Source organism: Galeopterus variegatus, unplaced genomic scaffold (genome assembly GCF_000696425.1).
Source record: "Galeopterus variegatus unplaced genomic scaffold, G_variegatus-3.0.2 Scaffold3680, whole genome shotgun sequence".
NCBI classification, from domain to species: domain Eukaryota; kingdom Metazoa; phylum Chordata; class Mammalia; order Dermoptera; family Cynocephalidae; genus Galeopterus; species Galeopterus variegatus.
The window spans coordinates 1-22,310 of record NW_007729791.1 but is presented as its reverse complement, the minus strand read 5'-3'; the positions used below and the strand labels follow the sequence as shown (position 1 = coordinate 22,310).

General features: G+C 40.9%; 1 protein-coding gene across 1 annotated transcript; it reads right to left on the bottom strand.

Moving 5' to 3' along the window:
- Nucleotides 1-1,177: 1,177 nt before the first annotated feature.
- On the bottom strand, nt 1,178-21,273 carry LOC103601323 (amine oxidase [flavin-containing] B; the record flags this gene model as incomplete). The annotated part of the gene is made up of 9 exons (XM_008585709.1): nt 1,178-1,871; nt 2,909-2,971; nt 3,544-3,655; nt 5,428-5,525; nt 7,834-7,891; nt 10,122-10,175; nt 11,241-11,337; nt 20,018-20,177; nt 21,124-21,273. Coding segments are annotated over 9 exons (945 nt in total), but the record flags the coding sequence as incomplete, so codon positions are not given.
- Nucleotides 21,274-22,310: the final 1,037 nt, after the last annotated feature.

Genomic DNA, 22,310 nt, shown 5'->3' with positions numbered 1-22,310 from the left:
TAATGCTATTATGGTGGGAGTGGGTTTGTTATCACGGGAGTGGGCTCCTGATGAAAGGATGAGTTTGGCTCCCTGTTGCTCTCTCGCCCATGCAATGCTTTCTGCCATGTCATTATGCAGCAAGAAGGCCCTCACCAGATGCCAATGATCTTGGACTTCCCGGCCTTCATAACCATGAGCCAATAAATTTCTGTTCACTATTAATTATCCAGTCTGTGGTATTCTGTTATAGCAGCACAGAACAGACTAAGACAGTCTCTAAAGTTCCTATAAATTCATGCATGTAAATGCCACTGTAAAATCAGAAACTCTATACTGTTATTGATTAATCCTGGTGGCTTTTAATTTCATGTATGCTAAGAATAATAAGATTCGTTTTCTAAAGGAGAGTGTGAGAATGGTCACTTATGGATTTAAAGTACATCTTGATGAAAACTGACCTTGGGAGTTGAGAGGTATGAACACTTTGAAATGATGATCTCATTTAAAAAGTAGTTCAAATAGGATTTAACGGACTGTGAAACTGTAGTTTTAAATTAACAAGTGTACCTAGTAAAAAGCTTTGCACTGATAAGGAATATCAAAGGTCAACTGAAATATTATAATAATCTTAATAGTTTAAGCATCTTGCTTATTAAGATGTCAATTATTTTGACAGGTTTTTAAGGGGTGAAAGCAAGGAGGTGTGTCTTTTAGTATCTTTACCATATCATTATAAGTCATTTACCAAGTGCTCACACATATGCCGCCCACGATGGATCACAAAATCAAAATGCACCACCTGGGCTTCAAGAAATTTTGACTAAATACTTTAAAACCAGAATTATATACCTAATACCGGATCTTGATTTCATCTGTCAAGACTTTGAAAGTTATTACCCAAAAAGAAAAGACAGCAGACATCTGGCCAATCAATTTTATTTTTAATTACCCAAGTGTGTATTGACCTTTGTATTGAGACATAATGGAGGATACAAAAGGAAGACAAGATTCCTATCTCCTCCAAAATTAAAATCAGCTGGAAACACACTGCACAAGACAGTAAGACCTAATATATAGTGAACAGCATCTGAGTAGTGCAAGACAACTTAGCATAGAGTAAACCCACACAAAGGGACACCATTAGCAATTATAGCAGAGTAACTGGGGAATACATCCTGGGGGTGGGGGTGGGGGTGGGAAAAGCAATGAATCTATGCTCTAGTCCCCCAAATACCAGTGGCTTATTGTGAACCTTAGGCAAATAAGTTCTACCTCAATCAGCTTCAGTTTGCTCAACTCTAAAACAGAAGGTGAGGACTAGATGGCTTCTAAGGTCTTTCAGCTATAATAATAATGCAGAGAACTTGGGAAGGTGAGGATAATACAGGAAAGAAGGTTAAGCAGAAAGCCACAGAGGTGGGGAGAAACTGGCTGTCTGTGCATGGGCAAGGTGTGTTGTGGCACAGCAAGAACCTTAAACAAGTCCATTTAATTCTAAAGATTCCAAAGACAGTGAGCTTGGAAATGGGTGAGACAGAGTATGAAGCCGGGTAAGAGATGCTAACCAGGAGCCAACGTGGAGAAAGAGATACTGTGTTTCCTGTTGTCAGAGTCTGACTTATCTTCACCATCTCTGCCTCGCTTCACCTTCTTTATGGAACTTTATTGCAACCCCCTTCCCCAAACCCACACCCCAAACAGAGTAAGAATAGGGTGTGGTTACAGATGTCTTCTCTTTAGATCCGTACAAGTAGCCCCCTTTTGTGGGCCAGGAAGCCAAGAGCCATTGCTGAAAAGACGGTGGTCAATCCAATCAGCCTCAGCAGGCCTGGCACGGAGGGCAAATGTCTCTCCAAGAAGGTCGTGGTGATGGGCTGTGCAGGGACATCCTAGGTTCACAGAACATTTGATATTAGTACAGGGCTTGTGCATTTCATTCCAGAAGGTCTGCGTTTCCTCCAGTTCTCTGAATGTGACCCACTCTTGCCAACCTCTAGGCCATTAAACATGATGTGCCCTCTGCTCGTAACACTCACCCCCTCTTACCCACTGGACTTTTTACTTAACTTTGCTTCCTCAAGGAGCCTTTCCCGAGCCCTCAGCCTACAATGGCCCCCTTTTTGACATTTTCCCTCAGTATGTCTTCATTGTACTTGAACTTTTTGATTATTACCTGTATTCTCCACCAGCTATTGCACTCTACGAAAGCGCTGCTGTACCCTTACAATGGCCAATGCAGAACACGTGCACCATAAATATTTGTTGAGTGAACGACTCGATGGTCCCTCCAGCCCACAATCCCATCTCTAGCAGAAGCACTAGGAGAATGACTTTGGAGTGGCAGGTCTGTTCTCTTTGACGTCACACTTAAAAGGATAGAGGAATAACTTTGACCTTTTTAACCCTTGTCTTCTACAATGTGCTTCCACTCTCTCCTCTATGTATCCTTTCTTCCAGCCAGGAAAACTTCCTGGGGTTTTATTACAAAAATGGTAAGTATATTGAAATTTAATTTAGATTAAATATGCTCCATTTCATTCCACCCCTTTGCCCCTGGTCAGGGGATGCTAACACACCTTCTTTTCTTTTCCTACGTCCTATTGAGAATCACCAGGTTAGATATTTATTCCACAATTATTTATTGAGTTTTTAATATGTCTAAAACTCTGTGAGAAATGTCTCCCCCCACCCTTCACATCAAAAAAAAATATTTTTTCTTAATAATCTGCAATGAATGTGGTAGCTACACATTTATCAAAGATTGTCTAAATCTCTCACCTCTGCCCTAACCCATGGTAACTATTAAAACATTCATGGGTTGGATCACTTAGGAAAAGGTATGTGAATATACACAAGTGTATTCTTCTTGCAAATAATTATTTTTAGAGGAAAGAGATCTAAATTCATGAAATAAAATATAGCTTACCACAGACTCTGGTTCTGGTTGCCAGATTTCATCCTCTGGAATCTTCCCCATGGCATGCAGGATCTGAAATGAAAGAGCATCTTGGAAAACAGCAAAACTGATACCATCTTTTCTCCTAATCTGCCCTTTAAATAAAGGACTAAGCGAATATATCTTGGGATATCCATCAAATATACCAGGTAAAGGCCAGAGAAGCCCACTCAACCTTTAAAAGTCTTCAAAAGGTCTTTGATCTTTTTATAAGCGGTTCCAACCATTAAGCACACCATAAATTTTAGTAGTTGTAAATATACCTTAATAGGAATGACGTCAAAAGAATTGTCAGGAAAGGTAAAAATGATTTCTGGACCTAATAGAAACATGTTTGGTTTTATTATATCAGACTTCGGTGATCTCTCAAGTATAGCCATGGTGATTTTTTGTCCCCTGGTCTCTTTTTACTTTGGGTGACATGTTAGATATTTTTGTTATTACTTTTGGGTTAAGTCGCTTACTTCACTTGAGACTGCTATTAAAATGGTGGATCTTCAGGTGAGGGTTACTGGAGAGTTGCTCCAGGATCTCAGACACCTTTGATTTGTTTATCAGGCCCATGAGTTGCCTTCTTCCCCAGAGCCCATGACCCTGGGCCCTACCTCTCGGGCAGCTCTCTCCCCAGCCTCCACAGCTCCCTCCATGTAGCCGCTCCAGTGTGTGGCAGTCTCAGTGCCTGCGAAGTAAATCCTGCCCACCGGCTGGCGTAAAACCCTTGAAATAAAAGCAAAGAGGTAAAATTGGTCAGTCTCAGAAAGCCAGAGAAAAGCTCTCCCAGAAAGACCAAGGCTGGTCAGCTTCCACAGATTCTAAACATCAAGGAGGACATTGGCAATTTTGAGATAATGTTCATTAGCTTCTCCAGATCTTGCATGATCTTTCTTAAAGACAAAATGGACTAAAAGCCAAAGTCCACTCCTACACCCAGAGTTTACAGGGAAAGGAACTGACATCGATGGAGGTAAAACAGGTATTTGCTTCACCTACATGAAGCTAGGGACTATATGAGCCCAGTCGCATATGGCTCCTTTTATGGCTCACCAGCTCTGGTCAAGGTGACACATGCCCCCAAATCCCCACCTGGGTATTCAACTAATGACCTTGGCAAATCAATTCCTCTCACTGGGCTCTGGCTTCCTCATCTCTTAAAGTGGATGGTCCGATTATCTCTAAGACCTTTTCCATCAGTAACATTTTACAAATCTGCCCCTCAATTAGAGCACTTATCACAACACTTTAGAGTCAAAGTTTGATGTGCTGCCCTCTCCCTATCCCCACCCCGGCCCTCAATGCTGTCAGATCCTTTTCAGCAGCGAGGGGTGTATTTGGTATTGAAGTTTCCAGCATAGTGCATGGCAAATGGTTGAAACTTAGATAATAAATGCTGAATGAAACAAATACTATTGACATATTATATACTCAGCATATGTGAAAATTAACTCAATCACCCCATAGCTTATCAGGTGGTGACTTTTGACCCCAGAATGTTCTCTTGGATGACATGTTGTCATCTTTAGGAAGATAAGAAAAGTGCTAACCAAAGTCATTATGTACCTTCTAATAAGCAGGTCTTAATCCTTGCTTGACTGGTTTTCATGAACAAACTGATTAGCCATTTCCATTTATACCCTCTGCTTATTGCACACTCTCAACAGCTTTGCAATCACTGTTCTGCATTTCCTATCTAGTTTAGACTGAGCACTTGGCATTAAATTATTGCTTGGTTTAGTATTACTATAATGGTCATAATAATTACTGTTATACCATTAATTCATACCTTGTTATTGTCATCAAATGCAATAAACCAAACATCAATAACTCTCACATGTATGCACAATGCTGTGACTGCTAAAAGCCACTGTGCTCTTTGAATGGCTGAATTGCATGGCACGTGTTATATCTCAATAAAGTTGTTAAAAAATAACTCATACTCTCATTAACATACTGATTAGTGCCCACTGGATGCCATCTCGTGCTTTCTCATCCTCCTACTAAGGAAAGTGAGGTTCAGAGAGAAGTGAGCTGTCCAAGATGACAAAACTTGTTATTGGTAGAAACAGGACTGGAACCCAAGTCCCTTTATGATTAGTCTAGAATTCATTTTGCTTTTAGAATGCTCTACCTATGTTGGCATTCATACAGTTGCATTAGAGGAAATTTTACTGAGTTCTAAACTCAGTATAAGGACACTTCTTCTGACAATATATGTGAACCCTCTGACATCTACATTGCTATCTTATGGGGCAAACGTCTTTGGTTATTTTGATTGGGATTGTTTCTCCACAGGAATTAAGAGTGAAAGGTCACAGTATGGCACAAAATTATAATGACTTTGTTCATGAGATCCGATCCACATGATACACAGGAAATTAGACCTTTTCTTTTTTTCTGTGTTTATAAGAGACAGAAGAGCTACATAAACCTATTTAGAGTTTGGATCCAGTTGCAGGGGACTTCAGTCACAGCTTAGCACACTTTTACTCTACCTTCCATACTGAGTCATGATCCCAGGGGGGAAGTAGGTGGTGTAGCAGCCCCCGGAGTACTGCTCCTCACACCAGTTCTTCTCTTCATAATGCACCGGCTGCAAGGCAGAGTGACAAAAGCTTGAAGGAGATGCAGAGGAAGACATCTAGCCTACAATAAATCAAACACAGTCCAGTAGACTTTGTACTGGTGAACTAATACATTTCTGAAATAGAGCCTCATTATTCCTGATGTTTTTGAGGATATGTCTTTGGGCAAGTAAATGTCCTTGGTAGGAAACTTCTACGAAATGCAGACTTCAGAAAGGTTTCTCACTCGGTTCACTCATGTCTTAGGTACTGTTCATCAGTTGCAATCATCTATCTCCAGTTTTAACTTGCTCTTACGTATTAAAAAGTTTTTAGTGTCTAATAGTTTCAAGAAAGTTTTAAAAAGGATTTATGCTTGCTGGAACGATTGGACGGGGGAAAAAAGCAGAAAAATAATATCTGTTGAAGAAAAAGGATAACCAGATTCATGGTTTTGGTGGAGATGAGCTTTTTTAAGGGAAGTTGGATAGACAAACTAATATTCTTGCGCGTGTAGGTATACTTCTGTTGATGATAGTACTCGCAAACAACTATTGGTATGAAAAATATGTTTTTGCCAAGAACAGGGAAAGCTTTACCTGAGATTTTGCAAAGCTCTAACTCTTTATTAAAGTAACTAAACAGAAGCTTTACCGTAAGCATTACTCTGAAAAGATAAAATCAACATAGCAAGTTTTAAGAGAAAAATGCTTAAAAACAGATTTTGAAAAATGTTTTGTCTAAACAAATTTGCAATCACATAGATGACTTCGGACAGTCATTTGTAAGGCATCCTATTTATAAAGTATGAGGCCCAGCCTGATGGGTTAAGTGGCCTCAGGCCTCTCGTGGTGTTAACGTGTGCACTGCACACTCCAGTCTCTGAGCTCCACATCCAGCTCCTGAACATCCTTCTCTGGCTGTTTCCAGCCAATCAGAAGAAAGGTCGGACTTTATCTTTCATCCTTCCTTGCTCCCATGAATTTCTTCCTTCCACACAATAGACACCAAAGCAAGAGTAAAGCAAGTGGTCCCCTCTATGCCAAGAGCAATTAAGGACAGAATCCACTCATTTTTATCATTGGGAATTAATCATCTCCATTCTTAGAAAAAGAGACTTTCCTAAATGAAAAATGATTAACTTTTTTGGACATAGAAGACAACAACTGCTTTTCTTTCCAACTGAGATTCCCCAAACAACCATTTCAAAGGTTATTGGAGGAACTTCAATTACAAACTGCTTTATCCTTGAGAGTGTCTCAGAACACAATTTCAAAAAAAGCTTGAATATCTACCAGGGTGAAATATCTTGAACAGCATTTTTAAACAGAAAAACTAATTTTTAACAGATGCTAAGTGATTTTTTTAGTGTGTATGCATTTTTGGTTTTGCTAATTTACTCACCATCCTTGAGCCTGGATGTTATGCCTATATTTAAACTTTCTAAATGGCATATGAATGCAAAAAATGAAACAAAGCACACTCCTCATTAATATTATGTTTCTCTCCACACCAGTCAATTAATTGTTCTTGGTCATTTGCTGAGAAAGAACTTAAAAAAACAAAAACAAAAAAACTCAAGAGCCTGTGTTTCTCATATATCAAGTACAAAATATCTGCAACTCTGGGGGGGGGGGGGGGGTTGGGAATCTTACTTCAAAATAATAAACAAAAATTTTCAAGTTCAAAAGTCACAACAACTTGACTAGGAGCAAGCAAGAAACTTCCAAGTTCAGTAAGGTAAGTGTTAGAGTAATAGGACTGAGCCATGTAGCATCAGCCTGCCTTCCTTCTATCCCTAACATTCAAGGGTAAAACAAGGCAGAAAAGGGGACATGCAGGAGGGCAGCACGTCATCCTATTTTTACCTACAAGATGGTGAGGGGTAGGGTGGGTGCACATTTATGTACATGACTGAGACTCTGGTCTTTTCACAAGGTCGCCAGAGAAAAAGAAAGCTCTTTAGATTCCCATCCTGGCTGCCAGGATCTAAGATTTCCCTACAGGCAGCAAGAGCTCCTCTCTCTTACCCCCCGACAGAGTTGGGAGCAGAGTGGCCCAATGCCCTGCTTCAGGCAGAGGGAGAATTCAAGGACAAGTGTAGCACCACCTAAACCACAGCATATGGCAGGGTCCCTAACCCACCACCAGCATAGCCAGGGCCCACACTCTCTGGGACTAATTATAAATTGACCAGCTCTGTGCAGACCCTTCCACGAGTATATCAGGGAAAACATGAGCTCTAGGACCCTATACTTGCATGAACCTATCCCCATTAGTCCCTGAGGACAAAGCTAAATTTCTCTCCCCCAGGCAAGGGTTGGGAAGCAGCCTTACGTGCAGAGCATCTTGGGAGCCCAAAACTTTTGCATAGAGCTCACAAAGTTTCTTCAACCTACAGGAGAAAACCAAAAAAGGCAGAAGTGAAAATGAAGGAAGGAAGGAAGGAAAAGAAAAAGTGAAAGAGGCACCTATCCCCTCAGAAAACTCTCTGTGAGCCAATGATACCGCTCTGATACTTTGTTTTAATTTTTTAAAACAAGGTACATTGTTCTATTTCCAATGTCTCAGATCTGTGAGGTCAGATATTAATCATGTGAGATTGGTGATAAATGTTTAAGAAAGAAAAGCAATGTTCTGCCTGAATCACCGGCGAGCCCTGCAATTTGTTCATTCATTCAAGGAAGCACGCCATGTGCCTCTTAAGTGTCACCCGTGTGCTGAGCAATGCAGATCTGGGGGGGTGAGCCACAGCCACGCTCAGCCCTCCTCCTCCCCCTGCCCCATTAGAAGGCAGTGCACACACTGGAAAGAGTGGGGATCAGGAAAGCCTTGAATTTTGCTTCTGTCTCTCACACACTGAGATCTTAAGCAGATTATATAAGCTCTCTGAGCTTTAGTTTTATCAACAATCTCGCATGATTTTTTCACTACTGATTTAAAGCAATGTGGTCCCTAGACCAGCAGCATCAGCATCACCCAGGAATTTGTTAAAAATGCCAATTATCAGGCCCAGTTCCAGACGTACTAACCCAGAAATGGGAATGGCAGCAATTCTGTGTTTTCATAAACCTTCCAGGTGATTCTCAAGTTTGATGAACCACCGATAAAAAGTGTTATAGAGTTCTAAGCCCAATAACTGTTCATAACAAATAAATGCTCAACAATAGTAGCTCTTAGGAAATTTAGTGGAATGGAGGAATTGGAAGTAAGCCAACAGTTAAGAAATGTCAAGGAAGAAATGAGGTTATAGTTATTTCCAGCCTGAGTTTTACAAAATAGCAATAATTATTATTATTGTAAAGCCATGATCTCTTTCTACAAAAAAATCACAAAAATGCCTAATTTCTTCTCCTTCCCTCTCTTTTTTTTTTGGTGGCTGGTCAGCACAGGGATCTGAACCCTTGACCTTGGTGTTATCAGTACCATGCTCAACAAGTGAGCTAACCGGCTCTTTTTTTCTTTGTTTCTACATAAATGAAATAGTTTGGCACAAGCAGAGGAATGGCCACACGGAGCAAAGACATAAAATTAAGTTCAGAAATAGAACCAAATACATAGGAAATTTAGAATTCATAAGGGTGGGCATTTTAAACCCATGGAGAAAAAGACAATTCAATAAAATGGCCCTGGGACAAATGGCTGCCCACGAAAAAAATATAATTGGATTCCTACATTACTTCTTACACCAAAATATATTTCAGAAGGATCAAACATTTACATATAAGAGATGAAAGCATAAAAGTAATTGAAAAACGGATGATTTAAAAAAAATTATCTTGGAATAAGAAAGTCTTTTTTATTCATCATAGATCAATCAGAAGTCATGATTTAAAAATGGATAAATTTGACTACATAAAAAGATAAAATTTTATTATAGTATAAAGTAAATAAGCCACAAACATGTTCAAAAGACAAATTTGGAAAAGATTTGTTGCAGGCACTGGAGATCCAGCAGTAAACCAACCAGACAAAGCATTCTTGGGGATGTTTTTGGGTGAGTGGCCCAGGCAGACCTCCATAGCCCTGCCCATGCACAGAGGTGGCATTGGTCATGGAGGAGCATGCTGATGGAAGGGGAAGGAATGCACCATAATGTAATTCAGGGGCTCATAGTTGGTAAATATGTTATCAGTGGTGGTGTGGGAATAAATAATTGGCAGTGAATACTAATTGCCAGAAGAAATTGCCACCTCCAGAGACATTAGCCCCTCTTTACCTACAATCTGTAATTGTTATGCATCGCTCATGTAGTATGTACAGCAGACCACCCTGCAACACAGTAATTTGTCTATCTGGTCATCAAGCAAATTTTCAGCCCCTGGGTTTTATCCATTTTCGTATTCTCCATAGCTTCTAGCCTACTGTCTTATGTACAATACACTCAATAAATATTATTTTGAAGACTTGGTTCTTAAGTTATCAGCACTGCACCTTTATACAGCAAAACCCTTATAATCAACATAGCACATACCTGCCACTGGCAAAACACATATGATTAGCAGCCTGTAAGTTAAAAACTTAAGTAAAATTGAAAGTCAGGCAAGTAGGCGGCAAAGAACGAAAGGAGGAGGAAAGGAAGGAAGGGAGGGAGGGAGGCAAAGAAGAGGCACTCCTCTTCTTACCTTTCTTCCTTGGTAAGACGTGCCAGTTTTCTGGCTTTGTGGGCAAGGATAAATCTAAAACACACAAACAAGAAAAAAGGGGAAATTAATGGTTGCTTTCATCCTGACCTCATTTCTATAGCTATGTGTGTGCCTAGTGTACAATGTTAAAAGCCAATTAGAAGAAACAAGCTATACAGCAGCTTAGTTTATGTTCACAGTTTTACTGTTACCACTTTACATTCCTGACCTTGAAGAGCTCCTTCTAGGAGCTCCTTCAGGGAGTTGAGGGACTCCTTCAGGGAGTTAAGGGACTAAAAGTAGATGACTGGCAATAATTTCTGCCTAGGGTGACACTATGACTGATTCACTCCCCCCAACTCATCTGGTGGCTAATAGGAATGAGCCTGGGCCTCCAATGCCCACTTAAGGCTGTGTCTGAGCCCTTCCAGTTTCATCCAGTCCTTGCTCTTTGCTTCTGTCTGCACCACGGTGTCTCCCTAGCACCCAACCTTCTAGATTTTGCTTCCATTTCTAGCCCTGTGATTGCCTTCAACTTAACAATTGGTTTGACCTCCCTGTTCTGACCCTTGGCTCTCTGTGAGATAAACTCATACACGTCCTAGGGCTCATCTCAATTGTAGCTGCTCCACGTAACCACCTCTCTGGACCAGGTTCTGGTCCCCAAGCATCACCCATCTGTGCTGGTCTTCCCTGGAAAGCTGAGGACTGGGTTAGTCTTGGTTGCTCTCTAGTGGGAATCGTAAGATCTCAGCATCCCACATAAATAATATTGATGCCCATACAGCCTCCACAAGCAGCCCTCTTAGGGAAACACCCTAAGTGGGTCTTTATATCATGGTTTCAACAAAAGATGGCTCACTAAAATATATCTACCTCCAGCACTAAATATAAAGCAGAAAACTAATATAACAAATTAAAAAATGGTATTCTACTTCCTTTTTAGATATTAATTCATTGGAAAGCTTTATTAACAAAAAGAAGCAATAAGAATTTTTCTACTGCTGGATTTGAAGAATAGTGCCATGGGTTTAATAGCATTTGGGGCACATTTATTAATAATGTGTGATTACCTTGTCAACACTGAATAGCAGCCACAACACCATAATTGTGCCTTACCCCATTATAGCAGCATAGGTGCCATCAGGTTTGGTATCATCCAATGTGTAAGCAATGGGAGCTTCCTCTCCTTCAATAATCATGGTTCCACAGTAATCTTGGGGAACAGCAAAATGGAAGAACATATTCATCACCCTATCAAACTATCCACAGCAGTTACAATGAAGCACACATTTTCCAACCTGAGAAGCCCAAAGGCCAAACACAGCATACTATACTTTCTATATATGAAGGCGAACCAGACTGATGTCAAAGGAGGGCTAAGCAGCCAACATTTTGTAAAAATAAAAATTGAACCATAAGCCCTTCTCTGCAAAGAATAGAGCAATGTGATATTATGAATTCGTCTAGGCCACCATTTAATGAAATCTAATCTTCCTTGTGTCTCCTATTTCCTCTTTCATGAGAAATCAGAATAAAGCCAAAGATGTGTAAAGGAAATATTAGTCCATTGCTGTAAAATGGAAGGGACTGTATGTTCACATTTTATGAGGAGCCACTTATTCTATTTTAACTAGTTCTTTGCTTATCTGAAGACAGGATGACACGGAAAATTAAAATCCATAGAGTTCCAAACCCTCATTTCAAACATGACCTCCAATAATTCTTTCCCCCTCAAGAACAACTTGGGAAACAATTTCAGCTCATTCTGGATAAAAGTGCTTCCTTCATTCTCCTCATGAACAAAACACGAGCACACGCAATTTCAACAAAAGACTGGGACAGAGCAATGTTGAAAATGTCAGGGTGGAGTCTGAAATGTTCTAATAATATCCTACTATAGTGTACTACTCTTCCTGCTCCATCATAAAATTGCAAATTTGAAGTTTTTTGAACAAAACTATGGTGAAAAACTATGGGGCAAATATTGAATAGAAAAGCCAGTAAGAGGGTTTCAAAACAAGGAAGATAGGACAGAGAAAGAACTTGGCAGGCATGCACCTTCCCAGCCTGTCTGTGCACACATGTGTGCACAGGTGTGTGTGTGCAGGCACACCTGGAGGCCTTTTTTTCACTATTGATTTTAAGAGAAATGTGCTTTATTTTTTCAAGATTCCCTTTATTTTTTTAAATTTATTTTATTTATTGAATCAAAATTGATTATACATATTTTGGGGGTTCAACATTGAAATATGTTGATCAAATCAATATTACTAGCATATATATTGTTACAAATTATAATTATTTTTTATGCCCCTTGTCCAATATTTCCCCATCCCCCTCTCTCTCCCCCCTTCCCCCTCTAATTACCCTAGATTTCTTCTCTCGTTCTGAAAGAATAATGGTTACTCTGTTGATTTGTTGCCTAGATGATCTGTCCAATGTTGAGAGGTGTGCTCAGGTCCCTCAATATTATCATAGAGCAGATGCTTCTTCTGTCACTCTGAAATAGGCCTTGTGGAGAGAGACATCCTCTTCTTTTCTTTATCTCTCTGCTGGTGACTATGCACTCCAGTGTCAATGCACTCCAGTGGTTGGTGGATCATCTGTGTGGTGGTTGTAGCATCTAGCCACTTTCATGGCAGCCATGGTTATTGTGGTGGCTGTGGTGGGCCACTCACACGGAGGTGATATTTTTGGCATGCTCCTTGGCACTGGCAGTGTGCCTGATTGTGGGGTGTTTCTGGTCCCTGGCTCCATACCTCGGGTGCCTGGGTGGGCCCTGAGATGCTGGCATGGTGTGCCTGGTTGGGAGAGGGGATCCGGTCCCCTTCTTCATGCCTTGGGTCCCTGGGTTGGCCATGAGTCACTGGCATTGTGTGCCTGGTTGTGGGAGGGGGGTCCCATCCCTTTCTCCATACCTCAGGTCCCCAGGTGGGCCCTGAGGCATTGGCATGGTGTGGCTGGTTGTGGGAGGGGGGTCTGGTCTCCTTCTCCATGCATTGGGTCCCTGGGCAGGCCCTGAGGTGCTGGAATGGTGTGCCTGGTTGTGGGAGGGGGTTCCAGTCCCCAGCTCCAGCTTCCGGTTCCCAGGCAGGCCCCAAGGTGCTGGTGGTGTGCCTGGGCCAGAACTAAGTTTTTGTCCTTTGCTTACTTCTAAAACAGGGGAACTTCTTGTGGGGTCCAGTACTTGAGCTCTGTGTTTGAGCTAAATTGCTGCTTTGCTGCTGTTTCCCTAGGGAAGGCTTTTTGTGCAGCTCAGGGTTTAATGGTTGACTTTATAGGTACTTCTGGCTCTCCGGAGACCTGGTGCACCTGGGTTGTGTCAAACTCTGATCTGGGCCTGAGTTTTTTCATCAAACTGCACCCCATGAAATTCTGCATTCCCAATCAGTCTCCTCTGGTTCTGTGCTGATTGGGGGGGGGGGCAGGTTGGCTGTCCTTGCTGTGTCCCAGTATTCTCCAGGTGGACCTGTCTCCCTCACCACCCACACTCCAAACACTTCCCATGGGAGGGGCCCTGCTCTGATCTCTTGCAATGACTCACTGGCCTCTGAATGACTCCCCTTTTTCAGCTGTTCTGGCTCCTTATTCCTGCCTGGGTCCATGGGAACCCTATTAGTGGTCTTGCTGTCCTGGGGGCCACCAAGGCTCTCTTCTCTCCTGCCACCTCCAAGTAACTCCATCTGAAGGGCACAGCTGTGATTTCCAACTTCCACCAGCTCCTGCTCCATGTGCTCAGCAGCTCTAGCCTTAAAGCAGCCGTGGCCTGAAACTCTCAGAGCAGTTTTTTCTTTCTCTCATCATGGTTTCTCCTGCCTTCATGTCCTCCATAGGTCTTTCCTTCTCTTATCCTGAGCTCCAGTGGCCCCAGCTTGGCTGATGTTACATTTTGATAGCTGTAAATTGGTTGATTTGTGGGAGAGAGTGATGCTGGGGACCGTCAATTCTGCCATTTTCTAAGAGAAAATCCTGGAGGCCTTTTAAGCTGCATTTGCTTCTCTCTCTCCTCCCACATCCCTCCTCACTGTGCACCTGTGACAGTCAATGGCCCAGTCAGCCACTGGCTTCAGGGGTGCTTGTATGTCCCTCAGGTGTGCTGGGGTGGACAGACATTGAGAAAGACTGAAGTATGGGAATAAGAGATGTTTAAAGACCACTCAAGAACTCTAGAAGATTTAAGAATATATAAAAACTAGCTAAGGAATAAAAACATGTTATAAGAAGGCAAGAAAGAGGAGACAAACAGGACAGGATCCCATCAAAGAGCAAGTGCATATTGATCACATAGGGACTGCCTGTGGTAAAGGCACTGCTTTCCAGCTGCTGGGATCCTGGGGACATTGCCTTCCCAGAGTGAAGCTGGCCTCTGAACCAGACAGATGCACCTGGTAGAAGTGAAGGAACAAGGGGCAGCGAAAAAATTCATGTTCATGCCAGGACAAACTATGCAGCATCAGTGGGATTTCTACCACTTTCAGGTAGAAAGCTCAGAAGCCCTGCACACAGAGTGTCCCAACAGCATTGTAGGGCCTCACTCTTAAAAAGAAAGAGACACTCAAAGACATCTAGACATCTAACAAAGTACTTTAAGAAGAAGAGCAAAGACAAAAGCAGATACAAACTAACAACAACAAAGCAGAGAGAACTAAGGAAAAAAAGGCATTGAATCAGGCTGTAGAAGAAATTTCCAAAAGCAAGTAACATCCTCAGAGAGAAAGGAGAAGATTATAGCTGTGGGAGGTGATAAAGAGAAATATTCAGAAGAAAATAATTCATAGAAACTTTTTGAGTGTAGGAGTGTGGAGGGAGGAGTTTTGACAAAATGATAATAACATTCATCTGGAAAAATAACTTAGGAAGTTTACCAAGGACAGAATTAAAGGAAAAATAATAATTAAGACAATGTCCTACCACATATCTATCAAAATATGTCACAAAGCTACAGTAATTAAAACAGTATAGGACTACATGATGCAAATCTGTGTTCTCCAAAGTGGGGTGTGTACACCTGGACTGCACATCTAAATAATGAAAGAAAATACTAAAAATTGTTATTTTTTAATATCAGCTTTTTAAAAAGGTCCACTTTTGTATTTTTTTTTTTAATTTTTAATTTTATTTTTTGGTGGCTGGCCGGTATAGGGACCCAAACCCTTGACCTTGGTGTTATCAGCACCATGCTCTAACCAAGTAAGCTAACCAGCCAGCCCATGTATGTTCTATAGTAATGACAATATATTTTTCTAGAGGTACATGTGTATAATTTAGGAATAAATGCATATGGTGGTAGCTTACTTTTAAATTTTTTTATACAGTGAGCTACAAAAAACATTTGCAGCTCAGTGACAAGGAACCGTGGAACAGAAAGGCTCCACGTACATATGAGGATTTAGTAGGGAGAGAAAATATTTGCAACATATACAGAAAAAAATTTTAATGAGCCAATAAATAGGTAATTTATAAAATCATTTAATATACCCCTAAGCCTTATTAATAATAAAAATTACAAATTATAGATAATTATTTAATTCCCCCTACCTGACTGGCAAAAAATTAAAAAATATTACTAGCTAGCACAGATGTGGGAGGACAGAAACTCAAGCAAAAATTTCAAAGGTCCACTCAAATCAATTGACTTTACAATTCCACTTTTTTTTCAGTTTTTTTTAATTTTAATTTTTATTAACATATAGTTGACAAAAATCGTATATGGTTATGGTATCCATGATCTTTCAATATATGTATACATTGTGCAGTGGTTAAATAAAACTAATTATAAAATATCTATCACCACTATTACCTTCTTATTTGCTCATGTTGTTTCTTCTGAATAGATATTATGTTTTCTTCTCTGTAATTTTAGATTGTTTCTGAGGCTGTTACTATGAGGAACAGTTCTTTGTAATATACAATCCTGAATATGTGCTACAATAGATCATTTTCAAGGTATTCCTTATATGAAAGGATCATTGAAAAATTTAAATTCTAATATGGGCTCAATTTTGTATGAAGTATGATTGAAGACTTGCTTTTTAAAAATTAATATTAATTAAACCTGCTGAAAATCGAAATGTAAAGGAGGAAATAATGATTTTTGGTTTTGAGGGAAATGTTACAAGTAGTACAATGTTCCTGGGCATTTCTAAACAGAGGAAGACCACCTTGTAAAAGCCTGGTTCTAACCAACTTTTTTGTTTGTTTGTTTTTGTTTTTGTCATATTTTCTTTTTTTATTTATTAGTTATTATTTTTTAATTTTACTTCTCAATATACATTGTAGTTGATTTTCATGCCCCTTTACCCATTCCTCTCCACCCCCTCCCCTCCCCCTACAATTCTACTTTTACAAATTCATCAAAAAGGAATTTTCCTATACAAATCTGTAGAGCTATATGCAGGGAGCTATTTATTGCAGCATGGTATGCAATAGCAAAAACTTTGAAACAAGGGGCCGGCCCGGTGGTGCACTGGATCGTGCGCCGCTTGGGAAGCGCGGCGGCGCTCCCGCCCGAGGGTTCGGATCCCACATACAGACCGGTTCCCGCTCGCTGGCTGAGCGAGGCGCAGGAGCAACACCGAGGGTTGCGATCCCGTTGCCGGTCCCCGGTCCAGTACGGGGCAACACTGGGGGTTGCGATCCGTTGCTGGACACGGAAAAAGAAAAAACAAAAAAAAAAAAAAAAAAACAAACTTTGAAACAAGAGAAATGCCTATCAACAGCAGATCTATTGGGTAAATTTTGACAGAGCCATACAATGAAATATTGTTTATTCAGTTGTGGAAAGGAGGTAGATTTAAATGTACTGCTGTGGAGAGATGTCCATAGCATACTGTTAACAGGAAAAAGCAAATTTCAGTGCTTTTGGAAAAATATATAACATATTTTAAATTATATTTGCATATAAATATACACATTATATGATATATATTTACAGCGTATATATCTCTCTACATACGTACACATATATTTAAAGTATTACCTATGCATATAATAAATCTCTAAGGATAAACAAGTAAGTATCTTTATTTATCTAAGGATAAATAAGTTTTTAACAGTGGTTCCCTGGGGGGAGGAAGAATAGGAAAAGGACACTCTTCATACATTTTTATTTTTTGAAAGTTTTATGGTGAATAAGTTTGCTTTTGTAATTTTTTTTAAAAGTATGTATAGTGCCTGTCATTGAAAATCATAAACTGACATAAATTAGATGTTGAGATTTAAGAAAAGTGCAAATGGTTAAAAGATCAGCAAAAGCAAAGATGGCAGGATTTGAAGCGTTGCTAGCGGCCTGCTCTCTCCACGGAAGTGGGCAGGGATGAAGGGCTCATGCTGCTGAGATGGCCCCGGGGGAGGGCGGGGTGCCATCCCGGGGAGGGATGGTGAGGGCAGCTGGACTTGAGATGACTTGGTGAAAGGCTGGCAAAGAACAGGGGCCCTTCCTTGCAAATTCACAAAGATACTTAACACCAAGAGACTGAGAAGCACTTCCCGGGATAATCAATCTAGAAGGTGACTATGTGAGAAGAGGAATATGTTGATTTGCTTGACTGCAATAATCATTTCACTATGTATATGTATATCAAAACATCATGATGTACATCTCAAATATATAGAGTAAAAAATAAAATAAAAGTAATGTTTAGCTTAATGCTGGGGGGAAAAAGAAGCTATCAAGAATTGGCTATGGCTGCCTTATGAAAATACAAAAAGTTACCTTTTCTTTAATAACCCATACCATACCAAAATTATAAAACAAAACAAAGCAAACAAACAAACAAAAATCTTGAGCGATTGCTTACTACATGCCTGATATGCATTAGTCACTGTTCTAGTCTGTTTGGGGCTGCAAAACTCACCCCCTTCCATCTTGTTAGTTCTTATTCCTTTCTGTGTTACTAGTTAATTACAGTGTCTTCCGCAGTGACATTGACAGTCTGATGCAAAGCAAAGACCCTGTTATAGCTGACTTCTTCAGGTTTCATTATAGAATCCTTCAAATAATTGTTATTGAATCGCTTATCAATGTTACAGGAATCATATTAGAGGTGAGTTTTGGAGCCTGCCTCTGTGTTTCTATATAGTAGCCCAGAACTCAATATATTGTCATGCAATTATCAGTTTGTATGACTGTCTCCTGAATCTGGATTTTCTGAGCAAGGAAATGCGCCTTTGAATTCTCAATGCCTAGCACAGTGCCTGGCATACAACAGGTGCTCAATAATGGTCAGTCAAAGAAATATATTAATATAATAACTCTAAAGAAATTTCAAATGCTTTGGTGGGGCTATCTCATGTCCACAATCATTTTTTAAAGTATTACTCAAGGCTCACTACCAAGAAGGATCAAGTCAGATGCAGCTTCTTCCTGAGGGTGGGGAACTTGGGTTTTCTTTCTGATACTAGTGCCCAACAATTTGCTTGGCACACAGCAAGCTTAAGATAAAGGTTTGCAGACATGAACGAAAAGTTATAGATTCTCTCCACAAATAAAGCTATTCATAGTCATGAAGAAAAGAATCTGTATTCCTGGTTCTAGACTCTATCTTACTTGCCACCAGCCAGCCATCTAAAATAGGTGACCTCCATCACAAGAGGCAGCAACTCAGCACCAGTGTGCCACTGCCATTGGATTAAAAGACTAAAATGACAGAGTTCTACATGGTGGGCCACTGCACTGTCCCTTGCAAAGGGTAGATTACTTGCTCAACTGGTACACCAATCCAACAACAGTCCTAAATGTGATTATATGCATGGTGGAAAATTAGGAGCCTGTGTTTGTGGCTGAAAAGGGCTAGTACACAGGAAGAACCGTCCTAAGGCCAAACTGTGACATGTTCCCCATTCACCTCCAGCCAGCCATCCCCTTTCTGCAGTCTTGCTCCTCATTTTAGTCCATCCTGCCTTTTGCCCTCAGTTCCAGGTACTGACTGTTCTTACCTGGTGTCCACTGGGAAGAAAAGTGGATGTGGTAAGAGTAAATGTGATAAGACTCTAGAGCTGTGATGTCCAATGCAGTAGCTACTAGCTGCATGTGACTATTTACATTTACATTTAAAGCAATTAAAATAAAATAAAATTTAAAAATTTGGTTCCTCAGTCTCACTCGCTCGTTTCAAGTGTTTGGTACCCACATGTGGCTAGTGGCTAGCATATCAGACAGAGCAGCTCTGGCACATTTCTGTCACTGCAGAATCTGGCCCTTTAGTGAGCATCCCCAAGTCATGTCTACTCCATATAGTAGCACACTTGTTGAACATATACGAATGAATAAATGAATTTAATTTAATATAGTAGAATCTTGAGTGATGGCCTGGAAATTCTCAGAATCTCCACGTTTGTGAATGGATTCATAAACTCATACTTTTAAAAACTGTATTAGAAATGTTGAACTTTCAAAAGGAGAAAACAGAACTGAGGCTACCCGAGGTAGGAAAGGGAGGGTTGGGGGGTAAGGGAGGAATTGGTAAAGGGCCATGAAAAACAGTTACATTGCATATTGTTGAATATACTAATTATCTTGATTTGAGCATCACATATTGCACACAGATACTGATATTCAACTCTGCACCCCACAGATATGTACAATCAATGATGTTAAAATAAAAAAATTTTTTTAACTGTATTAGAAAATGTTGATCACCTATTATCACAAGATTTTGTGGGAGGAGTAAATAAATTTTATATTGAATTAGAAAAAGAGTTGGTCATATTCCAAGAAGAGTTACTACCACGAGTTTGTGCCAATATATTTTATTTGAAAGAATTGTACTTAGAACCTGGACTAATGTTTTACATCCAGCATTCTGATAAAAACAGCTACATGCAAATGTATATCTTGGTGCCAAATTTCTTGGACCTTCTTCTGAAGGCCCTTATAGAAGGAAAGTACTCACTCTTTTTCCTCCAGAAGGGCTCTTTATAATAAACCATACACTTGATGACTGAACCCAAAGGCACACGAGTGATCAGCTGGTTTCTCATCATTGGCAGAGGGGGATTGAAGTGAATCTTCATGCCCAGAGTAGGAGGAATAGCACTAATCACATATTTAGCCTGAATGAAAAACAACATGGTTAAACATCGTTGGTCTGTTGTCTTTGTTTTTTCCTAACGATTCTTTCTTATTCTACCCTTGTCCCCTTTCAGTCTCTTCTTAACAGAGAAGTCAGAAGGATCTGGTTGAAACCTGAAGTAGCCCTATTGTTCCCTAGTTCAAAGCTTCCAATGATTTCCCATCACATTTGGAGTCAAAGCCAAATTCCTCACACTCACCTTCAAGGCCATACACGAAATGGACCCCTGTTTGTTACAATCTCTGGTCCCACTCCTCTTACTTCTGCCATTTTGACCACCTTGCTGTTCTTTGACCAGGCCAGGCTTTTTCCTACCTCAGGGCCTTGACACTGGATGTTTCATCTACCTGGAACACTCTTCCCCCAGAGAGCCACATGGCTCAATCCCTCATCTCCATCAGTTCTGTGTTCAAATATCAGCTTCTCATTGAGGTCTTCCCTGAAGACCTCATTTCAACTTTCATGACCACTCCTCCCACCCCCTCCCTTCCTTGCTTGATTTTTTGCACACTACTTACCACTCTCTGACATGCTTTGTATTTTAACTATGTATTTGATTCTGGCCTTTTTCTTTCACTAGATTGTCAGCCTCAGAAGGGCAGAGAGTTGTATCTTTTTTGCTGCACTCCCAACTTCTAGAATAATGCCAGACACATAGGAGGGGCTTGATATTTATCAAATAAGTATTTTCTTTGGTTTTCTAATGACATAAGAGCCTAACACAGAGGGTTGAGAATATATGATTTTGTAAATCCTCATCCCCTCAAATATTCTGGTTCTGCTTTCCCTTCTTTCAGATAGAGGTAGCTTTTTCACTTTTGGCAAAGGGACTGCCTATGAAGTCTGGGATATTCTCAACTTCATTTAAGCTTTGCTTTATCTATGGGACTCTGGCCTCTTCCCCTTAGTTTAAGGGTCTTGGTTACCTCATACAGCTCATGGTTTAGGGTCTCCACAAGTACATTTTCTCCTGTCTGGTCAATGCGGGTCACAGGCCTCTCTAGTTTCACTCGGTCCCCGAGGAGGTCCATTATCCGCTCACTCACTTGACCAGATCCGCCCACAAATTTCCTCTCCTGGAAAGAAAATAAGACTCAAGAGGTGGGTGAGAAATACAGAAATGGGCATAAATTGCTAAGTGGCTAGTTTTCTTTGCATATCTTTACTCTGAGATGTATAACATTTCATTTTGCTGTTGTGAATAGTGTCTTTCACGATGTTTTTCGAACTAGGGACTGCTGGCTTTTGACAAAATTACAGGTTGTCTAAGTCACCTTCCAGACTATGCTGTTGTGGATTCCCAGGCTCCAACCTCACCTGGACATCTTCAGAATGACCCCATGTCCCACCTGTCTGGTCACTTTCCCTTCTCTATGTCCCATCTGCATTCTTTTGCTGTGCTGGGGGTTGGGGGGGTGGGGCTGGTGAAGTTCCGTCTAAAGTTTGGGATGAGCACACCTAAGCCTCTTTCCCCTTCCAGGTGACTCAGGCTCAGAAGCTCCCTGCCTCCACACCATGTCCCCACCTGCAGGCCAGCCCACTGCTGTCTTGGGTTATCTGTCTTATCCCATGCTAGGTGCCTGCTGCTGCTGTGGCCACCCAGGTATTTCACCTCACTGTACCCACCTGCCCCAAGTCTTGCTAAAGCTTCTAAAAGTTCTACATGGCTATGCACACAGTCGAGCTGACTGCCTGCTCCTCAATTTTCAGTTCAATTAACTTTCTAAAAGACTATTTTAAATAGGTCCAAGGGGGGGGGGAGAGGAGGAGAAGGAGGAAAAGGAGGAAAAAGAGGAAGAGGAGGAAGATGAGGAGTGAAAGAGGAAGACGGAGAGGAGCAGGAGGAGGAGGAGTGGGAGGAGAAGGAGGAGTGGAGAGAGGAGTAGGAGGAGAAACAGGAGAAGTGGGAGGAGAAAGAGGAGGAGTGGGAGGAGAAAGAGGAGGAGTGGGAGGAGAAGGAGGAGTGGAGAGAGGACTAGGAGGAGAAAGAGGAGGAGTAGGAGGAGAAAGAGGAGGAGTGGGAGGAGAAAGAGGAGGAGAGAGGACTAGGAGGAGAAAGAGGAGGAGTAGGAGGAGAAAGAGGAGGAGTGGGAGGAGAAAGAGGAGGAGAGAG